Raw genomic sequence first — 21,116 nt, forward strand, 5'->3', positions numbered from 1 at the left:
AATGATGTGTAGATAGGAACACCACTTGAAACGCTTGAACCATCCACAACTAGCATTGAAACTTTCTGACTGAGAACTCTCAACCTGCTCATTTTGAAAGTCTTCACACAGGCTTCTGGCTTTTTCTTGGATGGCCATCAAACCAAGAGGAAACTGGCGCTGGTTTTGGTCTTCGATCCAGACTGCCAAGAGTTTTCCAAGTTCTCCATTATGCTGTTTCTAGTCCGACTCACCCTGTTAGTACTTAAAGGTGTGACACTTTGCGCGCTTTGTTTGATTTTGTTAGTATTACTACAGGTTGCTCTCATAAATGTACGGGGTAGCCCAGCACTCCAGCAATATCAACTGCTCATTCTCCAGCCTCAAGATGTTTTAAAACATCTAATTTCACTGCTAGGCTTATGGTTTTTCTTGCTTTCTTTTTGCAGCAGGCTTACTACCACCACTTACTGGGTGTTTCTGGCTCATATTTAAAGTGATTCCAAGGGATTGCAGCACTAAGTCAGATTTTAAAATTGTTCCTCCGCCTCACCAACTGCAAATGGTTTGCTGATTTTAAAACAGCTCCTCTGCCTCACCTGCTGCAAACTTGAACAGGGAATCAACCTCGAGGGTACACCCTGTATTTTTCACCCAAACAAGTCCTGAGACAAGGAAAGCAATTTCATCGTACTTGTGTACAGTAACAAATACAGTACAGTACTGCACCTCTTATGGACCTCAATGGCTTTGGTTTCTCACCCACTCCTGAAACTCCAAAATTTAAAACAGCTTGAGTCAGGAAGAATTGCACACAGATGAGCAGCCCAGGCTTCAGCTTTTTGCTTGAAAAAAAAAAACAACTCTTGGCTTTGGGTGTTTGGAAGCCTCTGGATTAAAAACAAAATCAAGGATGCCTTGAATACAAACACCCTCACTAACAATGGCACCGATCGGGTCACGGGACCCGAATTTACATTAAAGGGGTCAATGCAAGATGACATGCAGCACACGATGATGATGGGACTGTGATGATGCATGATCATATACAGACAATAAAGATGGATGAAGTTGACGTGTGCACAATGAAGACGGACGGCAATGATGCATGCACAACGAAGACAGATGGTGATGACGTAAGGACGCTGATGATGTGCAACGCACATGATAATGATGCAGAAGGCGATGACATCGTGACTTAAATCGGGGAAAACGACCCTTTATAAAAAAAATCAAAACGAACCAACTTTAAGTGGGCAACTTAAAATGAGGACTTAATGTATTTGCGAGTACAGGGCACCGTGTCACCTTGTTCCCATGCATGCATGGCAGTGTTTCCTTACCCAGACTTTCAGATAAGGTACACCAAAGGCTGCAGATTGAGATGGTCCTTGCAGCATTTCTTGTCCACCAATGATTGCTTTTTAAGGGAGGATCAACGATCAGACTCAATGATCAAGTCCAGTTTATCAGGTGCACTTCAACCATGAGTGCTGTGTTGAAGGCAGTCATCCGCACATGATTGGTACAGTATTTCCTACATGTCAAGATGCCCCCTCCTTCTCATCTTATGCATTGTTCTCCTCCTCAGATGTCATAACTACAGGGCCAGCTTCTATCCTCTCCTGTTCTCGGCCCTTCACTGCACCATATTGTGAAGCATGCAACAGATTACAACTATTCAGAAGGCCTTTGCAAGGGGAATACTACAATAATCCGCCAGAATGGTCAAGGCACCTAAAGCACCCTTTCAAGATGCCAATAGCCTGTTCAGCTGTGTTGAGGCGATTGTTGTACTGCTTTTCAGGCTCCATGTGTGGCTGCCTAAAGGGGGTCATCAGCCACCTCATTAAGGGGTGCTCCTTGTTCCCCCAGAAATCAATCATGGACCTTGTTGGGGTCTGAAAAAGCTACAAATTCCTCAGCATTCAGGATACTATGCACATATGTGCAGAAACACCACGGTGTGGTCACACACCAGATGCATATTCAATGAGTAGAAGGATTTCCTGTTTATGAAAGTCTCCGGTTGATTACTTGGTGCCATTGTGGGTGCAGCTGATAGCTCCCTGTATTTGACGGAAGCCTGCTGTTTCTGCAAAGGCCCTGGCCCTCTGTGTTTGCACTGCTAAATCCATTGGTAAGGTTACATGCTCCCTGACCCAAGCAAAGAGAGCATCTGTAATACCTTGATGCACCTGTGTGTGGCTGATTGTGAAATGTCACAGAGGTCTGTGGCTGATCTTTGGAAAGAGCTGGTAGCATAATAATTTAGAGCTACTGTCACCTTAAGTGCCGCTGTCAGGGCAGGTGAATCTGCAGACTATGGTGCCGGAACTTGTTGCACCATGGCACATATGACCTTCGGAGACGACATACCCTTACCTTGGGGTAAAACTTTGTGGTCCTCCTCCTTCTACCTGGTGTGTGCTGCCCTGCCTCCAACTCCTGGCCTTGTCTGCTCCCTCTGGCTGCAAGCTGCTGCTGCTCAAGTGCCTCTATGGCTCAAATATGCAATGCAAATATGCAATCCCCATTCCTCAGCTTTGGCAGGATGTGCACGCCTTCCCTTTGGCACACTATCCTTCCTCCCACCTAATTACCCGAGTCAGATGGGCCAAACATGCCTTTCCAAGGCCATAGGCCCTAACCTCCAACACCCTTGGGTGTTAGCCACACATGTATTTGGAATGGCTGACCTTCTGTGGCAATTCTTGAAACTTCTTGTGCTCTCCAAAGTCCTTCAACTGACTTTTGCACAAAATCGTAAGTTGGTTCAGGAAATGGCAATGACGAAAATCACTTCTGCCTGCAGTCAGCTGCACTTTTAAATGTGAAACTGTTTCCATGAAATGTGCATGTGTGAAATCCGTCCAGCCCCCATTCCCCATCCTGCAAAAATGGTTTGTGTCAGATATGTGGTCAGGATATCTGGATTCGGGACCATGACACCATTTTCGATAAGGGCCAGAGTTAACATTTCAGGTTGATGACCTTTGTCAGCAACCACTGTATTTTGCATGGTCTTCTGGAATAGTTATGATTGCCTGATGGGTTAGAGAGGAAATTTCTAGGTATTTTTCCCCAATTTGGCCCTGGGATTTTTTTTCTGTATTCCTGCCTCTCTGAGGATATTACAATGTTATTTTGAAGGTGGGGGTTAAGTAGTGTCTGGTCATAATATTCCAGGTATCAAGAATGTGGGGCAGGCTTGATGAATCAGTCAGTCTTCTTGTGCCTGTCATTTACATTCGTTCGTATGTCATGCAATATACTTCATCATCCTCCTCAACCTCGCTACACTCTTTGGTTGATATTGTCTTCCTCCAACGCCTCCGCTTTATTACCTGTCCTTGCTTAGTTCCATTCTTTGCTATTGTCAAAGCATGTCAATAGTGGGTCTGATGCTTGCTGAATGCTGATCTGGCTCCCTTGAAAACAATGGCCAGAATTGTACGCCTTACTCCACCCCTAACCAGGAATGGACTGGCTGGTGGTGGGGGTAGGAGAATAAAAACAGGTTGGCTGGTGGTACGGAGCCAGGCCTATCAACTACCCACCTCCACTGCAATTGCACCAATTAATGGTCACTTTAAGGTCTCCTCCTGCTGTCAGCTGGTATTTTACCAGGAATGGGGGGCTGCCCACATCTGGAGAAGCCATCAGGTTTGGCTGCAAACTGGGAGGCGCCTCCTGTTTGGGCATCCTGTGCCCAACCGAGAACTACCCCAACAGCGATCCCCCACTCCCACTTGTTCCCCCACTCCGACAACCCAATCGTAACACTCCGCCCTCCTTACTTGGGGCCTGACCGCCCCTAGTGAAACTGCACCACTTACCTGCAGTCCCAGCAGTGATCACCGCTCCCAGTGGCACTGCTGGGATTGGAGAGCTGACGGCCATCTGACTGGTCGGCAGTTCTTAGGGACGGGATTCCTCCCAGGTGGGGGCAGAAGCCATGATCTGAGCCATTTAACAGCTTGATAGCTGTAAAATCAGGCCAGGATTTCCTGGCCATGCAGTGACAGGCTTGCGCCTAACTTCTCAGGGGTTGCTGTTGCTATAGCTCAATGCCCACCAGGTAGGAGCTGCCTGCAGAGAACAGTTATGTTGAAAAATCAGGAACTGCATGCTAATCAAGCTGACTCCCACCCTTGGGCTGCACCTTGGTAACTGATTGTATCAGGTTCTGATGACTGAAGAAACTGGTTCTTATGATAAAACATCTGATCGCAGAATGACCGAAATACTTTTTGCTAGAAGAATTGGAGTAAGCATCTTGAAGGACCTGCAGAGTAAGAAGAATTGAGGTGCCAGCATAAGATAAGACTCTGAGTCAACAGAGATTACAAGAGCGGCCAAGATTGTGAATAATTTTAGTTGGAAAGGAAATCTTCCTACTAGTAAATGCAGGCTGAATGAATGCAAAGTATTGAGCTTCTTTTCCTTCTGCAAAGAAGGACTGAGATTTTTGCAGTGGAATTAAGTTACTAAAATTCATGAAACCCAAACATGTCAGTGATAGTAACAAAAGTATTCACAATGTAACAGCTTCACATGACCCAAGAGTCTGTTGAGAAGATCTATATCGTGTGTAAGTTTTTCCAGTTACATTCAATACTTTGGTACATTTTCTTTTTAACATAGAGCATCATATGACATGCTATTGCATAACTTCTAAAAAATACTTTCTGAACACTTCACTGAATTTTTGCAATATGGGCCAGGATTTTCAACTGCCCATGGGGTCGAGAAGTGGAGCAGGTGTGTTTTGAAAATAGCGTCCCTGAGTGGCATGTCAGTGTCTCGACATCTCCAGGATGCACAAAAAGAATTTTCAAATCAAGGGGGTGGTGGGAAAAGCCACTCGCCTTCAATTTATGGCTTCCTAAGCTCCTTGAGGAGCTTCTTAATGGGCTGGGGAGGGCCAAATAGTAATTTTCACTTTGTATATTGTCGAATCCGAACAGTATGGTGCACGTTAGTACACAGATGTCGGGTTCAATGCGGGGTACAACGAATTGATTTTTTTCCCGGTTGAAAAGTTTTTCCCACTAGGGGTTTTTGTTCTAGATCGGGTGCAGTGCCTGTTGGCTGTTTGGCCATCTTTTTGTGTTGTGAGACAGCTGGCGTGCTTATGTGTTGCCTCCTCTCTTCTGCAAGGCAGTGGCAGGCCCTGTCATAGCTGTTAGCTGCTTTTGATGACTGTTCTCTGCAGGCAGCTCCTACCAGGTGGGCATTGAGTTTGCCTCTAAACCAATTATGGAATCTACATTTGAAGATTGCATCACAAGTGATGCAGATGCAGTGTGGGCCCAAAAATTATCCAGGCATCAGGTTCTTGAGCCCAGATTGAAATGCAAGCCCACGAATTCTAAACAAGACCACTACTGATTCTTACAGAGCATTAAGCTGAAAATATGATCAAGATTCTTGTGTAAGATCCATTACCTGTTCCTCACGGGTGGACCCATTCTTTGGTTTTTGTCTTCGTAGTTCTTCATATTTTTTCCTTTCATTCAAATATTCTGCCACTGCACTATTTGGAGCCTGCTCTATCTCTGTCAACAAATAAAAACAACAATTACATCTTTACACTTTTTTTGTAATTTGTTTCCTGGAGGCAAAGTATATTCAGCACAACTAATTCTATGTTCTATGTGAAAAAGGGGAAAGGGATAAATCTGGGCATTACAGGTCAGTCAGCCTAATGGTGAAGAAACTGTCAGAGACAATCTTGGACAAATCTAATTGGCACTTGAAAATAAATTAAATTTGTCACCGCAGCATCAGCTATGGCAAAATTGGTAGCACTCTTGCCTGAGTCAGAAGGTCTTGAGCACAAAAATCTAAGCTGACACTCCAGTGCAGTACTGCATGAATACAGCACCGTCAGAAGTGACATCTTTTGGACCAGACGTTAAACTAAGGCCCGTATGCCCTCACAGGTAAATATAAAAGATCTAAAACACTATTTCGAAGAAGAGCAGGTAAGTTCTCCCCATTGTCCTGGTCAATATTTATCCTACAATCAATATCATAAAAATAGATTAACTAGTCATTATCACATTGCTGTCTGTAATAGATTGCTGTGCCCAAACTGGCAGCTGTGTTTCCTATATTGCAACAGTGGCACTTCAAAACTGTCACAGGCTGTAAAGCACTTTGGGAAGTCCTACATTCATGAAAGGCAGTATATAAATCCAAGTCTTTATTTTATTTCATGTCCAGTCCTAATAGCCACTGAGAAAGGGGTGATGAGTTGTTTTTTTGAACCTCTCAGACCTTGTAGTATACCTACACACAAAGCTCTGTTTGGTAGGGAGTTCCAGGATTTTAACCCAACAATGATAAAGGAGTGATGTTATAGTGCCAAGTCCGAATGGTGTGTGACTTCAAAGGGAGGATTTTTAAAATTCTTTCATGGGAAGTGAGCGTCTCTGGCTATGCCAGTATTTATTGCCCATCCATAATTGCTCTTGAGAAGGTGGTGGTGAGCTGCCTTCCTGAATCGCGCAGTCCATATGGTGTAGGTACATCTACAGTGCTGTTAGGGAGATTTTGAACCAACGACAGTGAAGGAACGGCGATATAGCTCCAAGTCAGGGCGGTGAGTGGCTTGGAGGGGAAATTCCAGGTGGTTGTGTTTGCAGCTTGCTGGTGCCGGAGCTCCTATATGCTTGTTGCCCTCGTTCTTCTAAGGTGGAGGTCATGGAAGGTGCCGTCAAAGAAGCCTTGGCGAGTTGTTGCAGATGGTATACACTGTGGACAGGGAAAATGATGGAGGCAGTGAATGTTAAAGGTGGTGGATGGGGTGCCAATCAAGCAGGCTGCTTTGTCCTGGATATGTCGAGCTTCCTGAGTATTGGTGGAGCTGCATTCATCCAGACCAAGTGGAGAATATGCCATCATGCTCCTGAACTTGTGCCTTATAAATAACTTTGGGAGTCAGGAGGGGAGTTATTTGACAGAGAATGCCCAGCCTCTGACCTGATTTTGCAGCCACAGTACGTGTGTGGCCGGTCCAGTTATGTTTCTGGTCAATGGTGATCCCCAGGAGGCTTATCGTGGCTAATTCAATCTTGGCAATTTTGCTGAATATCAAGGGGAGGTGGTTGGATGGTCACTGCCTGGCATTGTGTGCCACAAACATTACTTGTCACTTATCAGCCCAGGTCTGAATGCTATCCAGGGTCGACAGGCACAGACTGAGGAGTTGTGACCTGAAAACTGCAATCATCAGTGAATATCTGCATTTCTGACTGTATGATGGAGGGAAGGACATTGATGAACAAAAACAGAATTACCTGGAAAAACTCAGCAGGTCTGGCAGCATCGGCGGAGAAGAAAAGAGTTGACGTTTCGAGTCCTCATGACCCTTCGACAGAACTTGAGTTCGAGTCCTTTCCTGGACTCGAACTCAAGTTCTGTCGAAGGGTCATGAGGACTCGAAACGTCAACTCTTTTCTTCTCCGCCGATGCTGCCAGACCTGCTGAGTTTTTCCAGGTAATTCTGTTTTTGTTTTGGATTTCCAGCATCCGCAGTTTTTTTGTTTTTAGGACATTGATGAAGTTGGTTGGGCCTGGTTCAGCATTCTGAGATGATCCTACAGTGATGTCCTTGGACTGAGATTTCTGTTTCCAACAACTGCAAACATCAATAATGTCCCAGTCATTAACTGTTGAAAGAGTTACCATTCATATCAAGGGTTTGGTGTCAGGAAGCCATTACCAGGCAGGTCCATCTAACTTCACTAGAAGGGTGAGCTTATCAGATACAAATGACGTCCTTTGGTCCCCTTTTTTTAACTTAAAGTATAATCTTTCTTTAACTTAGCAACTAATTAAAAGTTGTTTTTTGGGATGGGAGAAGGTGAGTTTTCGTCCAACTTTAAAACAGGGGTTATACAGGCTGGCTTGCAGCTGCAGCTAGTAAATTGACTAATTGGCTTAAATAGGTTTTCAGAAGCTAGAGTCCGACAGCATAAAAGCAAGCCATCTAAAGTGTTGCTTTTGTCTGCAGTGGAATGCTGCTTTCGGCTTCATTAAAGTGCCTAAGTTGGAGTTTGGTGAGAGAGGGAGTTCGCTGAAGAGGGAAGGAGGTGATCCTTTCATTTTCTACCCTCTCTCAGTAAGAAGAGCGGCGTCCTTGGTAAGTAGAACCTGGTAAGTATTTCTTCTGTCCTTAATATTCCCTAAACTAGAGGAAGTAAAAGTAAAGGGAGTAATTTAAGGGGAAGTCATGGCAGGGCAGCTCGGCCAAGTGGAATGCTCCTACTGTGCTATGAGGGAAGTCAGGGACACTTCCAGTGTCCAGGGGGACCATGTGTGCAGGAACTGTTTCCAGCTGCAGCTAACCGAGATCCGTATTTCAGAGCTGGACATGCGCCTGGAATCACAGTGGAGCATCTGCAATGATGAGATCTTTGTGGAGAGCATGTATGGTGAGGTAGTCACACCACAGGTAAAGGCTGCACGGGCAGAAAGGGAATGGTTGACCGCCAGGCAGAATAAAAGCACCAGGCAGGTAGTGCAGGAGGCCCTGGGTCCATCTCCCTCTCCAACAGATGTTCCATTTTGGTTACTCAAGGGAATGCAGCAAAAGCCAAGTTCGTGGCACCACGAGTGGCTCAGCTGCACAGAGTGGAGAGAGCAAAAGAGTGGGGAAGCAATAGTGATAGGGGATTCCATCGTAAGGGGAATAGTTAGATGCTTCGGTGGCTGCAGACATGACAACAGGATGGTATGTTGTGTCCCTGGTGCCAGGGTCAAGGATGTCGCTGAGCGGTTGCAGGAGGTGGGTCAACAGCCAAAAGTTGTGGTCCATATCAGTACCAATGACATAGGTAAAAAGAGGGATGAGGTCCTGCAAGCAGAACATAGAGAGCTAGGAAATAAATTAAAAAGCAGGACCTCAAAGGTAGTAATCTCAGGATTACTTCCAGTGCCACATGCTAGTGAGACCAGGTGAATGCGTGGCTGGAGAGATGGCATAGATGGGAGTGATTTAGATTGTTGAGGCATTGGGACCGAATCTGTGAAAGATAGGACCTGTACAAGCTGGATGGGTTGTACCCCACAGGACCAGGAGCAATATCCCCGCAGGGATATTCGCTTGTGTTGTGGGGGAGGGTTTAAACTAGATTTGCAGGTGGATGGGAACCTGAGCAGGGAGACACAAGAGAGGGAAACAAAGATAGGAATGAAAGACAGAAAAATAGAAAGCAAAAGTGGAAGGCAGAGGAAACAAGGGCTAGAAGCAAATAGGGCCACAGTACAAAAAATGTATAAAGGTGTTAAAAAGACAAGCCTAAAGGCACTGTATCTGAACACACAGAGCATTCACTATAGGGTAAATGAATTAACAGAGCAAATAGATGTAAACAGGTATGATATGACTGCGATTACGGAGATATGGCTGCAGGATGACCAAGGCTGGGAACTGAATATCCAAGGGTACTTGATATTTAGGACAGACAGGAAAAGGAGGTGGCGTGGCGTTGTTAGTTAAGGATGAAATCAGCGCGATAGTGAGAAAGAATATTGGCTCAGGAAATCAAGGTGTAGAATCAGTCTGGGTGGAACTAAGAAGCAACAAAGGGAGGAAAACATTAGTGGGAGTTGTCTATGGGCCTCCAAACAGTAATGATAAGGTAGGGGACAGCATTAAACAAGAAATTAGAGATGCATGTGACAAGGGTGCTACAGTAATCATGGGTGACTTTAATCTACATATAGACTGGGCAAGCCAAATTAGCAATAATACTGTGGCGAATGAATTCCTGGAGTGTGTACAAGATGGTTTTTTAGACAAGTATGTTGAGGAACCGTCCAAGGGACAAGCTATCCCAAATTTAGAATTGTGCAATGAGAAGTGCTTAATTAATAATCTTGTTGTGCAGGGTTCTTTAGAGAACTGTGACCATAACATGATAGAATTCTTCATTAGAATGGAAAGTGAAGTAGTCTGATCTGAAACTAGGGTCCTAAATCTTAACAAAGGAAACTTCAAAAATATGAGGCGTGATAGATTGGGGAACTTCATTAAAAGGAATGACAGTGGCTAGACAATGGCTAATATTTAAGGAACAAATGTTGGCATTGCAACAGTTATATATTCCTTTCGGGCACAAAAATGCAACAGGAAAAGTGGCTCAAACATGGCAAACAAAAGAAATTAAGTTGGTACTAGATCCAAAGTGGAGTCATTTAAAGTTGATAGAAAAAGTATTGGGAGCAGTTTAGAATTCAGAAAAGGTGGACCAAAAGATTGACTGAGAGGGGGAAAATAGACTATAAGAGCAAACTTGCAAGGGACATAAAAGCAGACTGTTTATGCTTCTATAAGTATGTAAAAAGAAAAAGATTAGTGAAGGCAAATTTAGGTCCTTTACAGTATGAAGTGGGAGAATTTATAACAGAGAACAAGGAAACGGCAGAGCAATTAAACAACTACTTTAGTTCTGTTTTCAAGGAGGAAGACACAAATAACTTCCCAGAAATACTAGGGAACAAGGGTCTAGTGAGAAAGAGGAATTGAAGGAAATTAGTATTACTAAATCAATAGTGCTGGAGAAATTAATGGAACTGAAAATTGATAAATCCCCAGGACCCGATAATCTACACCCCAAGTTACGAAAGGGGGTGGCCATGGAAATAGTGGATGTGCTCGTTGTCATCTTCCAAAATTCTGTGGATTCTGAAACAGTCCCGGCAGATTGGAGGGTGGCAAATGTAACTACACTATTTTAAAAAGGAGGGAGGGAGAAAACAGCGAATTTCCGACCGGTTAGCCTAACCTCAGTAGTAGGGAAAACGTTCGAGTCTATTATAAAGGACGTGATAACAGGACTTAGAAAATATCAATGGGATTAGTCAATGTCAACATGGATTTATGGAAAGGAAATTATGTTTGACAAACCTACTGGAGTTCTTTGAGGACGTAACTAGCAGGATAGGGGAGAACCAGTGTATGTGGTATATTTGGATTTTCAGAAAGCTTTTGATAAAGTCCCACATAAGAGGTTAGTGTGTAAAGTTACAGCAGATGGGATTGGGGGTGATATATTGGCATGGACTGAGAACTGGTTAGCAGACAGAAAACAGAGAGTAGGAATAAACAGGTAATTTTTGGAGTGGCAGGCAGTGACTAGTGGGGTACTGCAGGAATCAGTGCTTGGGCCCCAGATATTCACAATATATATCAATGATTTGGATGTGGGAATGAAATGTAAAATTTCCACGTTTGCTGATGACACAAAACTTGGTGGGAATGTAAGCGATGAGGAGGGTGTTAAGAGGTTTCAAGGTGACTTAGACAGGTTGAGTGAGTGGGCAAATACATGGCAGAAGCAGTATAACATGGATAAGTGTGAAGTTATCCACCTTGGTAGGAAAAGCAGAATGGCAGAGTATTATTTAAATGATGATAGATTGGGAAATGTTGACATACAAAGGGACCAATCACTGAAAGCAAGCATACAGGTGCAGCAAGCAGTTAAGAAGGCAAATGGCATGTGGGCCTTCATTTTGAGAGGACTTGAGTATAGGAGCAAGGATGTCTTACTGCAGTTGTACAGGGCCTTGGTGAGACCATACCTGGAGTATTGTGTGCAGTTTTGGTCTCCTTACCTAAGAAAGGATATACTTGCCATAGAGGAAGTGCAGTGAAGGTTCACCAGACTGATTTCTGGAATGACAGGATTGCCGTATGAGGAGAGATTGGGCTGACCAAGCTTGTATTCGCTGGGGTTTAGAAGAATGAGAGGAGATCTTATTGAAACATATAAAATTCTGACAGAGATGGACAGACTGGATGCAAGGATAATGTTTTCTCTGGCTGGGGTGTCTAGAACAAGGGGTCACAGTCCCAGGATACAGGGTAGACCATTTAGGACTGAGATGAGGAGAAACTTCTTCACTCAGAGGGTGGTGAACCTATGGAATTCTCTTTCACAGAAGACTGTGGAGGCTAAGTCACTGAATATATTTAAGAAGGAAATAGATAAATTTCTGGACTCTAAAGGTGTCAAGGGGTATGGGGAGAGAGTGGGAGGACAGCATTGGGATAGAGGATCAGCCATGATCATACTGAATGGCGGAGCAGGCTCGAAGGGCGGAATGACCTACTTCTGCTCTTATTTTCTATGTTTCTTTGTTTCAATGAGTCTGTTAGCAGCTTTGCAGGCATAACGAATTTTGATGTATGACTTTCCTGGGGGGGTTTGATGAACACAAGGGGTCCTTGCAATGAAGTGTGAGATTCCACCTGCTGAAAAAATAATTCTTTTGTTCTTGTGACTCATGGTGGTAGCTCCCAGAACAAAGGACCCAACCCTGTGGTCATGTGGCTTATAGCAGACATAGTATCACTGAATCACAGAATTGTTACAGTGTAGCAGGCAGCCAATCAATCGATCGTGTCTGCACCGTCTCCCTGAGCATTTTATCTTGGTGCCAATCTCCTGCCTTTTCCCCATAACCCTGCACATTGTTTCTATTTAAACAATCATCCAATGCCCTCTTGAATGCCTCAACTGAACCTGCCTCCACCACACTTCCAGATAGTGCATTCCAAACCCTAACTACACAACACTCCAGCTGAGGTCTAACCAGTCTCTTATATAAGTTCATCACAACTTCCCCGCTCTTTTAATCTATGCCCCTATTAATGAAGCCTAGAATACTATTTGCTCTAGAAACAGCTCTCTCTACCTTTCCCGCCACCTTTAATGACTTAAGTACATGTACACTCAGGTCTCCCTGCTCCTGCATGCCCTTTAGAATAGTACTTTTTATTTTATATGTCTCTCCATGTAACACCTCCGCATTGAACTTCATCCGCCACCTTTCTGCCCACTCCACCAATGTGTCAATGTCCTTTTGAAGTTCTACACTGTCCTCCTCCTCAGTTTACAATTCTCTTAAATTTTGTGTCATCCGTAAACTTTGAAATTGTCTTCTGCACACCAAGACCTAGATCATTTATATATATCAGAAAAAGTGAGGGTCCCATACCTACCCCAGGGGAACTCCACTACAAACCTTTTTCCAGCCTGAAAAATACCCATTAACCATTACTCTTTGTTTCATATCCCTCAGCCAATTTTTGTACCCAGGTTGCTACTTTTTATTCCATGATCTATAACTTTCCTCACAAGTCTGTTGTGTGGCGCTGTATCAAACAGTCCATATACACCACATCAATGGCTTTGCCTTCATCAACCATCTCTGTTACCTCTTCAAACTGCAGCAATAGAACACTATTTTCCTTTAACAAATCCATGCTGACTCTTCCGAATCAATCGACATTTTTCCATGTGACTATTAATTCTATCCCGAATAATTGTTTCTAGAAGTTTCCCCACCATCAAAGTTAAACTGACTGGCCTGTAATTGCAGGGCAGATCTTTACAACCTTTTTGAACAAGCACATAATGTTTGCAATTCTCCAGTCCTCTGGCATCTCCCCTGAATCCAGAGAAAATTGAAAGATTATTGCCAGTGCCTCTGCAATTTCCACTCTCACTTCCTTCAATATTCTTGGACGCATCTTTTTGGTTCAGCAGGAGATCGATTTTAAAAAAAATAACGGTAAGAATAAAGTTCTGGATTTCTTTTCATGCCCCAGGGACCCAACATGAGGGAGAAAGAAAATGGGTAACTGTAGGCCTGTGAGCCTGGCATCAGTGGTAGGGAAAATACTAGAATCCATAATAAAGGATGTGATAACAGGACACTTAGAAAATAATGTTAGGATTAGGCAGAGTCAACATGGATTTATGAAAGGAAAATCATGTTTAACAATCCTCCTAGTTTTTTGAGGATGCAGATCGGGGGGAACTGGTGAATGTGCCATATTTAGCTTTTCAGAAAGCTTTTGATAAGATCCGACGCAAGAGGTTGGTAAACAAAATTAGAGCACAAGGAATTGAGGGTAACATACTGGCATGGATTGAGAACTGGTTAATGGACAGAAAACAGAGAGTAGGAATAATGGGTCATTTTCAGGTTGGCAAGCTGAGATGAGTAGGATACTGTAAGGATCAGTGCTTGGTCCCCAGCTGTTCACAATCTACATCAATTAATTGGACATGGGGATTAAAGGTAATATTTCCAAGTTTGCAGATGACACAAAACTAGGTGGAGGTGTGAGTTGTGAGAAAAATGCAAAGATGCTTCAAGGGATTTGGAGAGGCTGAGTGAGTGGGTAAAAATTAGGCAGATGGAATACAATGTGGAAAAAGGAGAGGGTATCCATTTTGATAGGAAAAATAGAAAGGCAGAGTATTTCATAAATGGTGAGCGGTTGGAAATTGTTGAACTTCAGAGGGACTTGGATGTCCTTGTTCACGAGTCACTGAAAGTTAACATGCAGGTCCAGCAAGCAATTAAGAAGGCAAATGGTACATTGGCCTTTATTGCAAAAGGATTTGAGCACAGGAGTAAAGGTGTCTTACTGCAATCATATAGAGCCTTGGTGAAACCACGCCTGGAGCATTGTGTGCTGTTTTGGTCTCCTTACCTAAGGAAAGATATACCAGCCATTGAGGGAGTGCAACGAAGGTTCACTAAATTAATTCCTGGGATGGTGGAATTGTCCGATGAGGATAGATTAAATAGACTGGGCCTTTATTCTCTGGAGTTTAGAGAAATGAGAGATGATCTCATTCAAGCATACAAAATTCTTACAGGACTCAACAAGGTTGGTGCAGGAAGGGTGTTTCCCCTGGCTGGGATGTCTATAACCAAGGGACGTGGTCTCAGAATAAGAGGCAGGTCATTTAGGACTGATGTGAGGAGAAATTTCTTCACTCAGAGGTGGTGAATCTTTGGAATTGTCAGCACCAGAAGGCTGTGGCAGCTCAGTCATGTTCAAAACTGAGATTGATAGGTTTCTACATATTAAAAACATCAAGGGATACGGGGATAGTGCAGGAAAATGGTGTCGAAGTCAGAGATCAGCCATGATCTCACTGAATGACGGAGTGGGCTTGAAGGCTGAATCGCCTACTGCTGCTCCTGTTTCTTATGTTCTTATTCTGTACACACTTCAACCAAAGCTATGCAAGTCAAATTTCTGATGTATCAATCCTTGTTATAGGCATCTCCATTTGCACAGTGCAGTGTAATCCAATACAATAGAGGGGAACACAGGTGCATATTTCTTACCTCTATTACATATAAAGATTATGAAGGGCACTTGCATTTGATCACTTGTCACCATTTTCAAGATATCAAGCATATTGCGACTGTTTACTGTTAGGAAATTTTGTATGAAACAGTTCTGCATTAATGTCACAATCCTCTCCACATGTTCACAAGTATAAGTTTAAAGAATAAGTTTTGCCCCAAAAAGAAAATAAATCTATAAGGTTGACCAAGTTAGCTTTGTCATTAAATTTAAATTAAAATTAAATTAAAATTGGCTCTTCATAGCACATGGGGTTTCCAATAAGGAACAGAAAGACAGATTATATATTTGGGAGATAAGACCATGGATTTCTTTCAATTCAAGAATACCTTATACTGACAATAACTAACATTATTACAAATACTATCCAATCTTTTGTCTTTCAAAGGCCTACAGCAAAGTAAACAAAAACTAAGCTAAGAAAGAATATCCAGGAAGGCTGTGGTTGAATAATGATTTTAGAAAAATCAACAATATCAAGATTCAAAAGCTACATGATTTTATCTGCCTGTAATTCACAGATTATGGTTTATACCAAATGTTTTTTGCTTTCACCATCCGAATCGAATCATAATGACATGCTACTACATGTTTGGATGCTGTGTTATGATACGGAGCAGGGAAGAAAGTTAAATTGATAATTTTAGGATAAAAATTTTCAGGTCAAATAATTTTCAGTTGGGAAAGTTAATTAGAAATTTGCTTCTCACATTTAAGAAATTAATTTTTTATTTTGGTATGTGGAGGGAGCATGGTTGGTTCAGTAGAGGTAGTCCTGCTGAATTGCCATACTGTTTGACGTCATGCCCTGTACTGGGGAAAAGAATGTTATCAGCACAAAAACAAAAGGCTTTGCATTTACAGAGGTTTTCTCTTAGGCATCTTAAAGTTATGGGCAAAGTTGGAGAAACATTAAAAAGTAGTTCCTGGTATGTGACAAGATTTGATTAAAGATTAAAGTCTAAGGCCAGATGTTTCCTGAATCAGTGCAGAAAACTTGGGAAAGATAAAGAGGTGAAAAGTTCTTAAAGATTAGTTAAGGTACCAACCAAAAATCTTTGAGTTCATTATCTAAGGAGGGAATTTTGAACAACTCACTTGATGCCAAATGAGCAGGTGCAATTAAAATGGAGCATGCAGCCGATTACTGTCTGATTTCCCCTGGAATTCCACTGCCATCATCTTAATTGTCAACTGTAGTTAGGTGGCTGAATTGTCAAACAGAAGAAGGCTGGAGGCTCATAGATTTATGTGATTGTATTTCAACCCAGGCCTGAGTTTTTTAATTCATTTATGGGATGTGGACGTCGCTGGCTAGGCCAGCATTTATTGCCCATCCCTAATTGCCCTTGAGAAGGTGGTGACAAGCTGCCTTCTTGAACTGCTGCAGTCCATGGTGTGGATACACCAATAGTGCTGTTAGGGAGAGAATTCCAGGATTTTGACCCAGCAACAGTGAAGGAACGGAAATATATTTCCAAGTCAGGGTGGGTTTGGAAGGTGCTGCTGAAGCAGGCTTGGTGAGTTTCTGCAGTGCATCGTGTAAATGGTACACACTGCTGCCCACTGTTTGTCAGTGGTGGAGGGAGTGAATGTTTGTGGATGGGGTGCCAATCAAACGGGATGCTTTGTCCTGGTTGATATCGAGCTTCTTGAGTGTTGTTGGAGCTGCATTCATCCAGGCAAGTGGAGAGTATTCCATCACACTCTTGTGGCTTGTAGATTGTGGACAGGAGTCAGGAGGTGAGTTACCCATCACAGGACTTCTAGCCTCTGACCTGCTCTTTTAGCCGCAGTATTTATACGTCTAGTTCAGTTTCTGGTCAATGGTAATCCGCAGGATGTTGCTTGTGGGGGACTCAGTGATGGTAATGCCATTGAATGTCATGGACGATGGTTAGATTCTCTTTTGCTGGAGATGGTCATTGCCTGGCACTAGTGTGGCATGAATGTTACTTGTCACTTGTCAGCCCAAGCCAGGATGTTGTCCAGGTCTTGCTGCATTTGGACATCGACTGCTTCAGTATCTGAGAAATTGCCAATGGTGCCGAACTTTATGTAATCATCAGTGAGTATCCCCACTTTTGATCTTATGATGGAAGGAAGGTCATTGAGGAAGGAGCTGAAAGTGGTTGGGCCTAGGACACTACCCTGAGGAACTCCTACAGTGATGTCCTGGGACTGAAATGATTGACCTCCAACAACCACAATCATCTTCCTTTGAGCGAGGTATGACTCCAACCAATGGAGAGCTCCCCCAACCAATTCCCAGTGACTCCAGTTTTGCTAGAGTTCCTTGATGCCACACTCAGTCAAATGCTACCTTGATGTCAAGGGAAGTCACTCTCACCTCACCTCTGGAGTTCAGCTCTTTTGTCTATTTTGGAAAGAAGGCTGTAATGAGGTCAGGAGCTGAGTGGCCTTGGCAGAACCCAAACTGAATGTCAGTGAGCAAGTGCCACTTGATAGCATGGCTGATGACCCCTTCCACCACTTTACTAATGTTCGCAAGTAGATTGATTGAGTGGTAATTGGTCGGGTTGAATTTTTCCTGCTTTTTGTGTACAGGACATACCTGGACAATTTTCCACATTGCCGGGCAGATGCCTGTGTTGTAGCTATACTAGAGCAAGTTGGCTTGGGGTGAGGCAAGTTCTGCAGCACAAGTTTTCAGTACGGTTGCTGGAATATTGTCAGGGCCCACTGCCTTTGCAGTGTCCTGTGCCTTCAGCTGTTTCTTGATATCACGTGGAGTGAATTGAATTGGCTGAAGACTGGCATCTGTGATCCTGGGGATCTCTGGAGGAGGCCAAGATGGATCATCCATTTGGCACTTCTGGCTGAAGATTGTTGCGAATGCTTCAACTTTATCTTTTTTACTGATATACTGGGCTTCTCCATGATTTAGGATGGGGATAGGAGCCTCCTCCTTGTCCAGTCAGTTGTTTAATTGTCCACCACCATTCATGACTGGATGTGGCAGGGCTGCAGAGCTTAGATCTGATCTGCTGGTTGTGGAATCGCTCAGCTCTATCAGTTGCTGCTTATGCTGTTTGGTACGCAAGTAGCCCTGTATTGTAGGTTCACCAAGTTGACACTTCATTTTTAGAAAAGCCTGGTGATGTTCCTGGCATGCCCTCCTGCACTCTTCATTGAACCAGGCTGATACCCAGGCTTGGCGGTAATGGTACAGTCTCCAATATGCCAGGCCATGAGGTTACAGATTGTGGTTGAGTACAGTTCTGCTGCTGCTGATGGCTCACAGCACCTCATGGATGCCCAGTCTTGAGTTGCTAGATCTGTCTGAAATCTATCCATTTAGCTCTCTCCAGGTGAAAAAGGTCAGTGGCTGTCAGGAAGATAAAGAGTCCTTTCAAACAAGGAAAGTTGCAACCTCCCTAGGATTCCATCCTGTTCCTCTAGACTTACCTGATTGTCAGCGAGCCTTCATTTGGTGCGAGTTGATGGATTTAAACTTAGGCTTATAAATGTGTTTGCATATACTTCTTCCCCTAGCTGGTGATTAAAATCGATCCCAAGAGCAGAACTTTGTCTTTTGGGCCAGGACCCCAATGTTCGGGTCAACTGGAGTTGGGGTTGACCCCGTGCTGTGTGGCGAAACACAGCCACCTATCAGTGATTTTCCTTAAATTGGCTAATTACTAGCCAAAGGGCAGACTTGCTGTCCAATTAAGGTTGGGCAGGCTTTTGAAACTGGAGGGCCAATAAGACGCCCTCCAGAATGGAAGAAGCAGCAACATGTAGTTCAGTTAAGAGATAGGGAGGGTGCTTCCATTTTAACAAACCGTCTAAGCATATTGTAAAAATATTAAATTAAAAAATGACCTCATAAGTTGGACTACCACAGATGATGGCAGCTGTGGTCAGGCCATGAACCTCAACCCGCTTAATTGGTTACCTGCTGTTTGCGGGTGTGTAGTCCTTTGGCCTGCTGATCCCATCGCCGGCAAATGGTCCGGTGACGGGGTGGTGCTAGTATTAAACAAACACATCGACCAGCAGCGCAAATATTTACGCCTGCCTGCTTATGCAATCGTCCGTGTCAAAGCAAAACTCCAGTCTCTGAAAAATCTTGGAAATACAGCTCTCTTTGGGAGTACCAACTTTTCGTCAATTTGTGCAGTGTCAGTGTGTAATCACAGGCAAGGATACATGTTCTGAATGTACTACCTGATGTTACTTGGTTTTTTTCCTGATTTGATTTCAACTCCCTCAAATCTTCCAAGAATGCCAAAATACCTAGTTTGGGCTGTAGGGCTATTCTTGCTCTTTGTTTCCTTTTCCCTCTGTACCCAGTTTCTCACAACCCCAAAAACTTCTGGCTGTGCAACAGCTAGAGAACAGCTGTGAAACCAGCCTGTCTCACAACATGCATTTGAGATATAAACGAATACCATAAACGAATCCAGCCGTTTGGACTGTTGAGGCCAAGACCAGCTATAATCATCTCTTTTTTTGTTGGATGATCCTTCACAGCTGTCAGCAATACTCTTCATCTTTGTACTAACTCATATATGTCTCTTCTCTAGTGCTAGAAACTGACTGTAGCATATAGGATGCTGAATAATGTTGCCTACAGGCACTACGGAAGGGCACATTTCTTAACCACTCCAGCTGTTGTCACTAAATACTATTCTACAGTTTGAAGGCCATTTTGACAGGATTCCTGCTTTGTCCTGTCACTCAGGCTGAGGCAGCTACAAATCATACCACTGATGTTGTGGCAACAGGGAAAAAAACATAGAATTCTTTATCATAAACAGATTTCATCTCGCCAATCAGAAGTTCAGCAAAGAAACAAACCAGTGTTCTTGAGAACACCCCTAGGCTGCTGTTCCCATAAATAACTTAATAGTTTCTTGCAGATTAGTATAGATGTCAAGTAATAGTGCAAATTAGTGTTTGGTTGTAGCCAGCCTCTCATTAACTAATAGGTCATGGAAAATAATAATCACTACAAGCTAATAATAAAATGATGAAATCCCTGAGGCAATAAATTGAGTGCAACTGGTATTTGAAAATGCTTTCAAGTTTTAATAAATATTAAAGTGGTAATTTGGCTTTACCTCCGTCAGGAAAAGTAGTTTATTTATTTGTAACAAACAAATGTAATTTCTGTTTCAGGTTACTTATACTTTACAAAAGAAAACTTTTGATAACTACTAATTTTTAATTATTGCAAGTACAAATAAGTATTTTCAATTTGTCACAACAAAAATAAGAGAAATTATGCATAATACATTAGATTAAGTAAAGTTTCACAAAGAAAATGCACTTATTCATCCAACCCACACAGATGCTTTGTTTCCTACGGGACAACAATTACTTGAAAGTGGGGATGCACATTTAGCTTTCTAGGATTTTCATTTGTTTACCAGTTAACTACAGAACCACCAAGTTCGGCAGGTTTTTTTTAATTTGACATATATATTATTGTAGTGCATCCAAATACCTAATCCTGTATCATGTGGTTTTGAAAAAGTTCAAAGTTTAAATTTGATCTAGTAATCCTACAAGAATTAAAATCTTATTGGTCACAATATTGAATTACCTGAACACACAAAGTAACATGACAATAACCTGACTGGACCGCGCTGCTCGAAAACAAGTAAAAAAAAAACACTTATTGGACTTGTGTAAGGGTAACGATCTTCCAGATGGTATATATGATAGGGTTCATCCTCATGGCTCACTGCATCCTTGTATGTGTGGGCTGCCCAAGATTCACAAAAGTGATGTCCCTTTACGCCCTATCTTATCTAAAGCTGGTTGTGCACAACATGAATTGACCAAGTGCTTGGGTGAGTTGCTACAACCAGCACTGAGCAAGTTTTCTACATATACGGCAAAGGATTCCTTCACTTTTGCGAAAACCATACAGGACTTGCATATTGATAGCAATGACATGTACATGTGCTGGCTT

At 43.0% G+C, this 21,116-nt stretch overlaps 1 protein-coding gene across 2 annotated transcripts in view; it reads right to left on the reverse strand.

The window, feature by feature from the left end:
- cwc27 (CWC27 spliceosome associated cyclophilin) overlaps positions 1 to 21,116 on the reverse strand; it is a 303,583-nt gene that overhangs the window by 47,232 nt on the left and 235,235 nt on the right. For both annotated transcript variants that reach the window (XM_041193079.1, XM_041193086.1), the window contains one exon: positions 5,431 to 5,540. In XM_041193079.1, the coding sequence (XP_041049013.1) occupies positions 5,431 to 5,540 (110 nt within the window). The remainder of the gene's footprint in view (positions 1 to 5,430; positions 5,541 to 21,116) is intronic.

The sequence above is a fragment of the Carcharodon carcharias genome, chromosome 1 (genome assembly GCF_017639515.1).
Source record: "Carcharodon carcharias isolate sCarCar2 chromosome 1, sCarCar2.pri, whole genome shotgun sequence".
In the NCBI taxonomy this organism is placed as follows: domain Eukaryota; kingdom Metazoa; phylum Chordata; class Chondrichthyes; order Lamniformes; family Lamnidae; genus Carcharodon; species Carcharodon carcharias.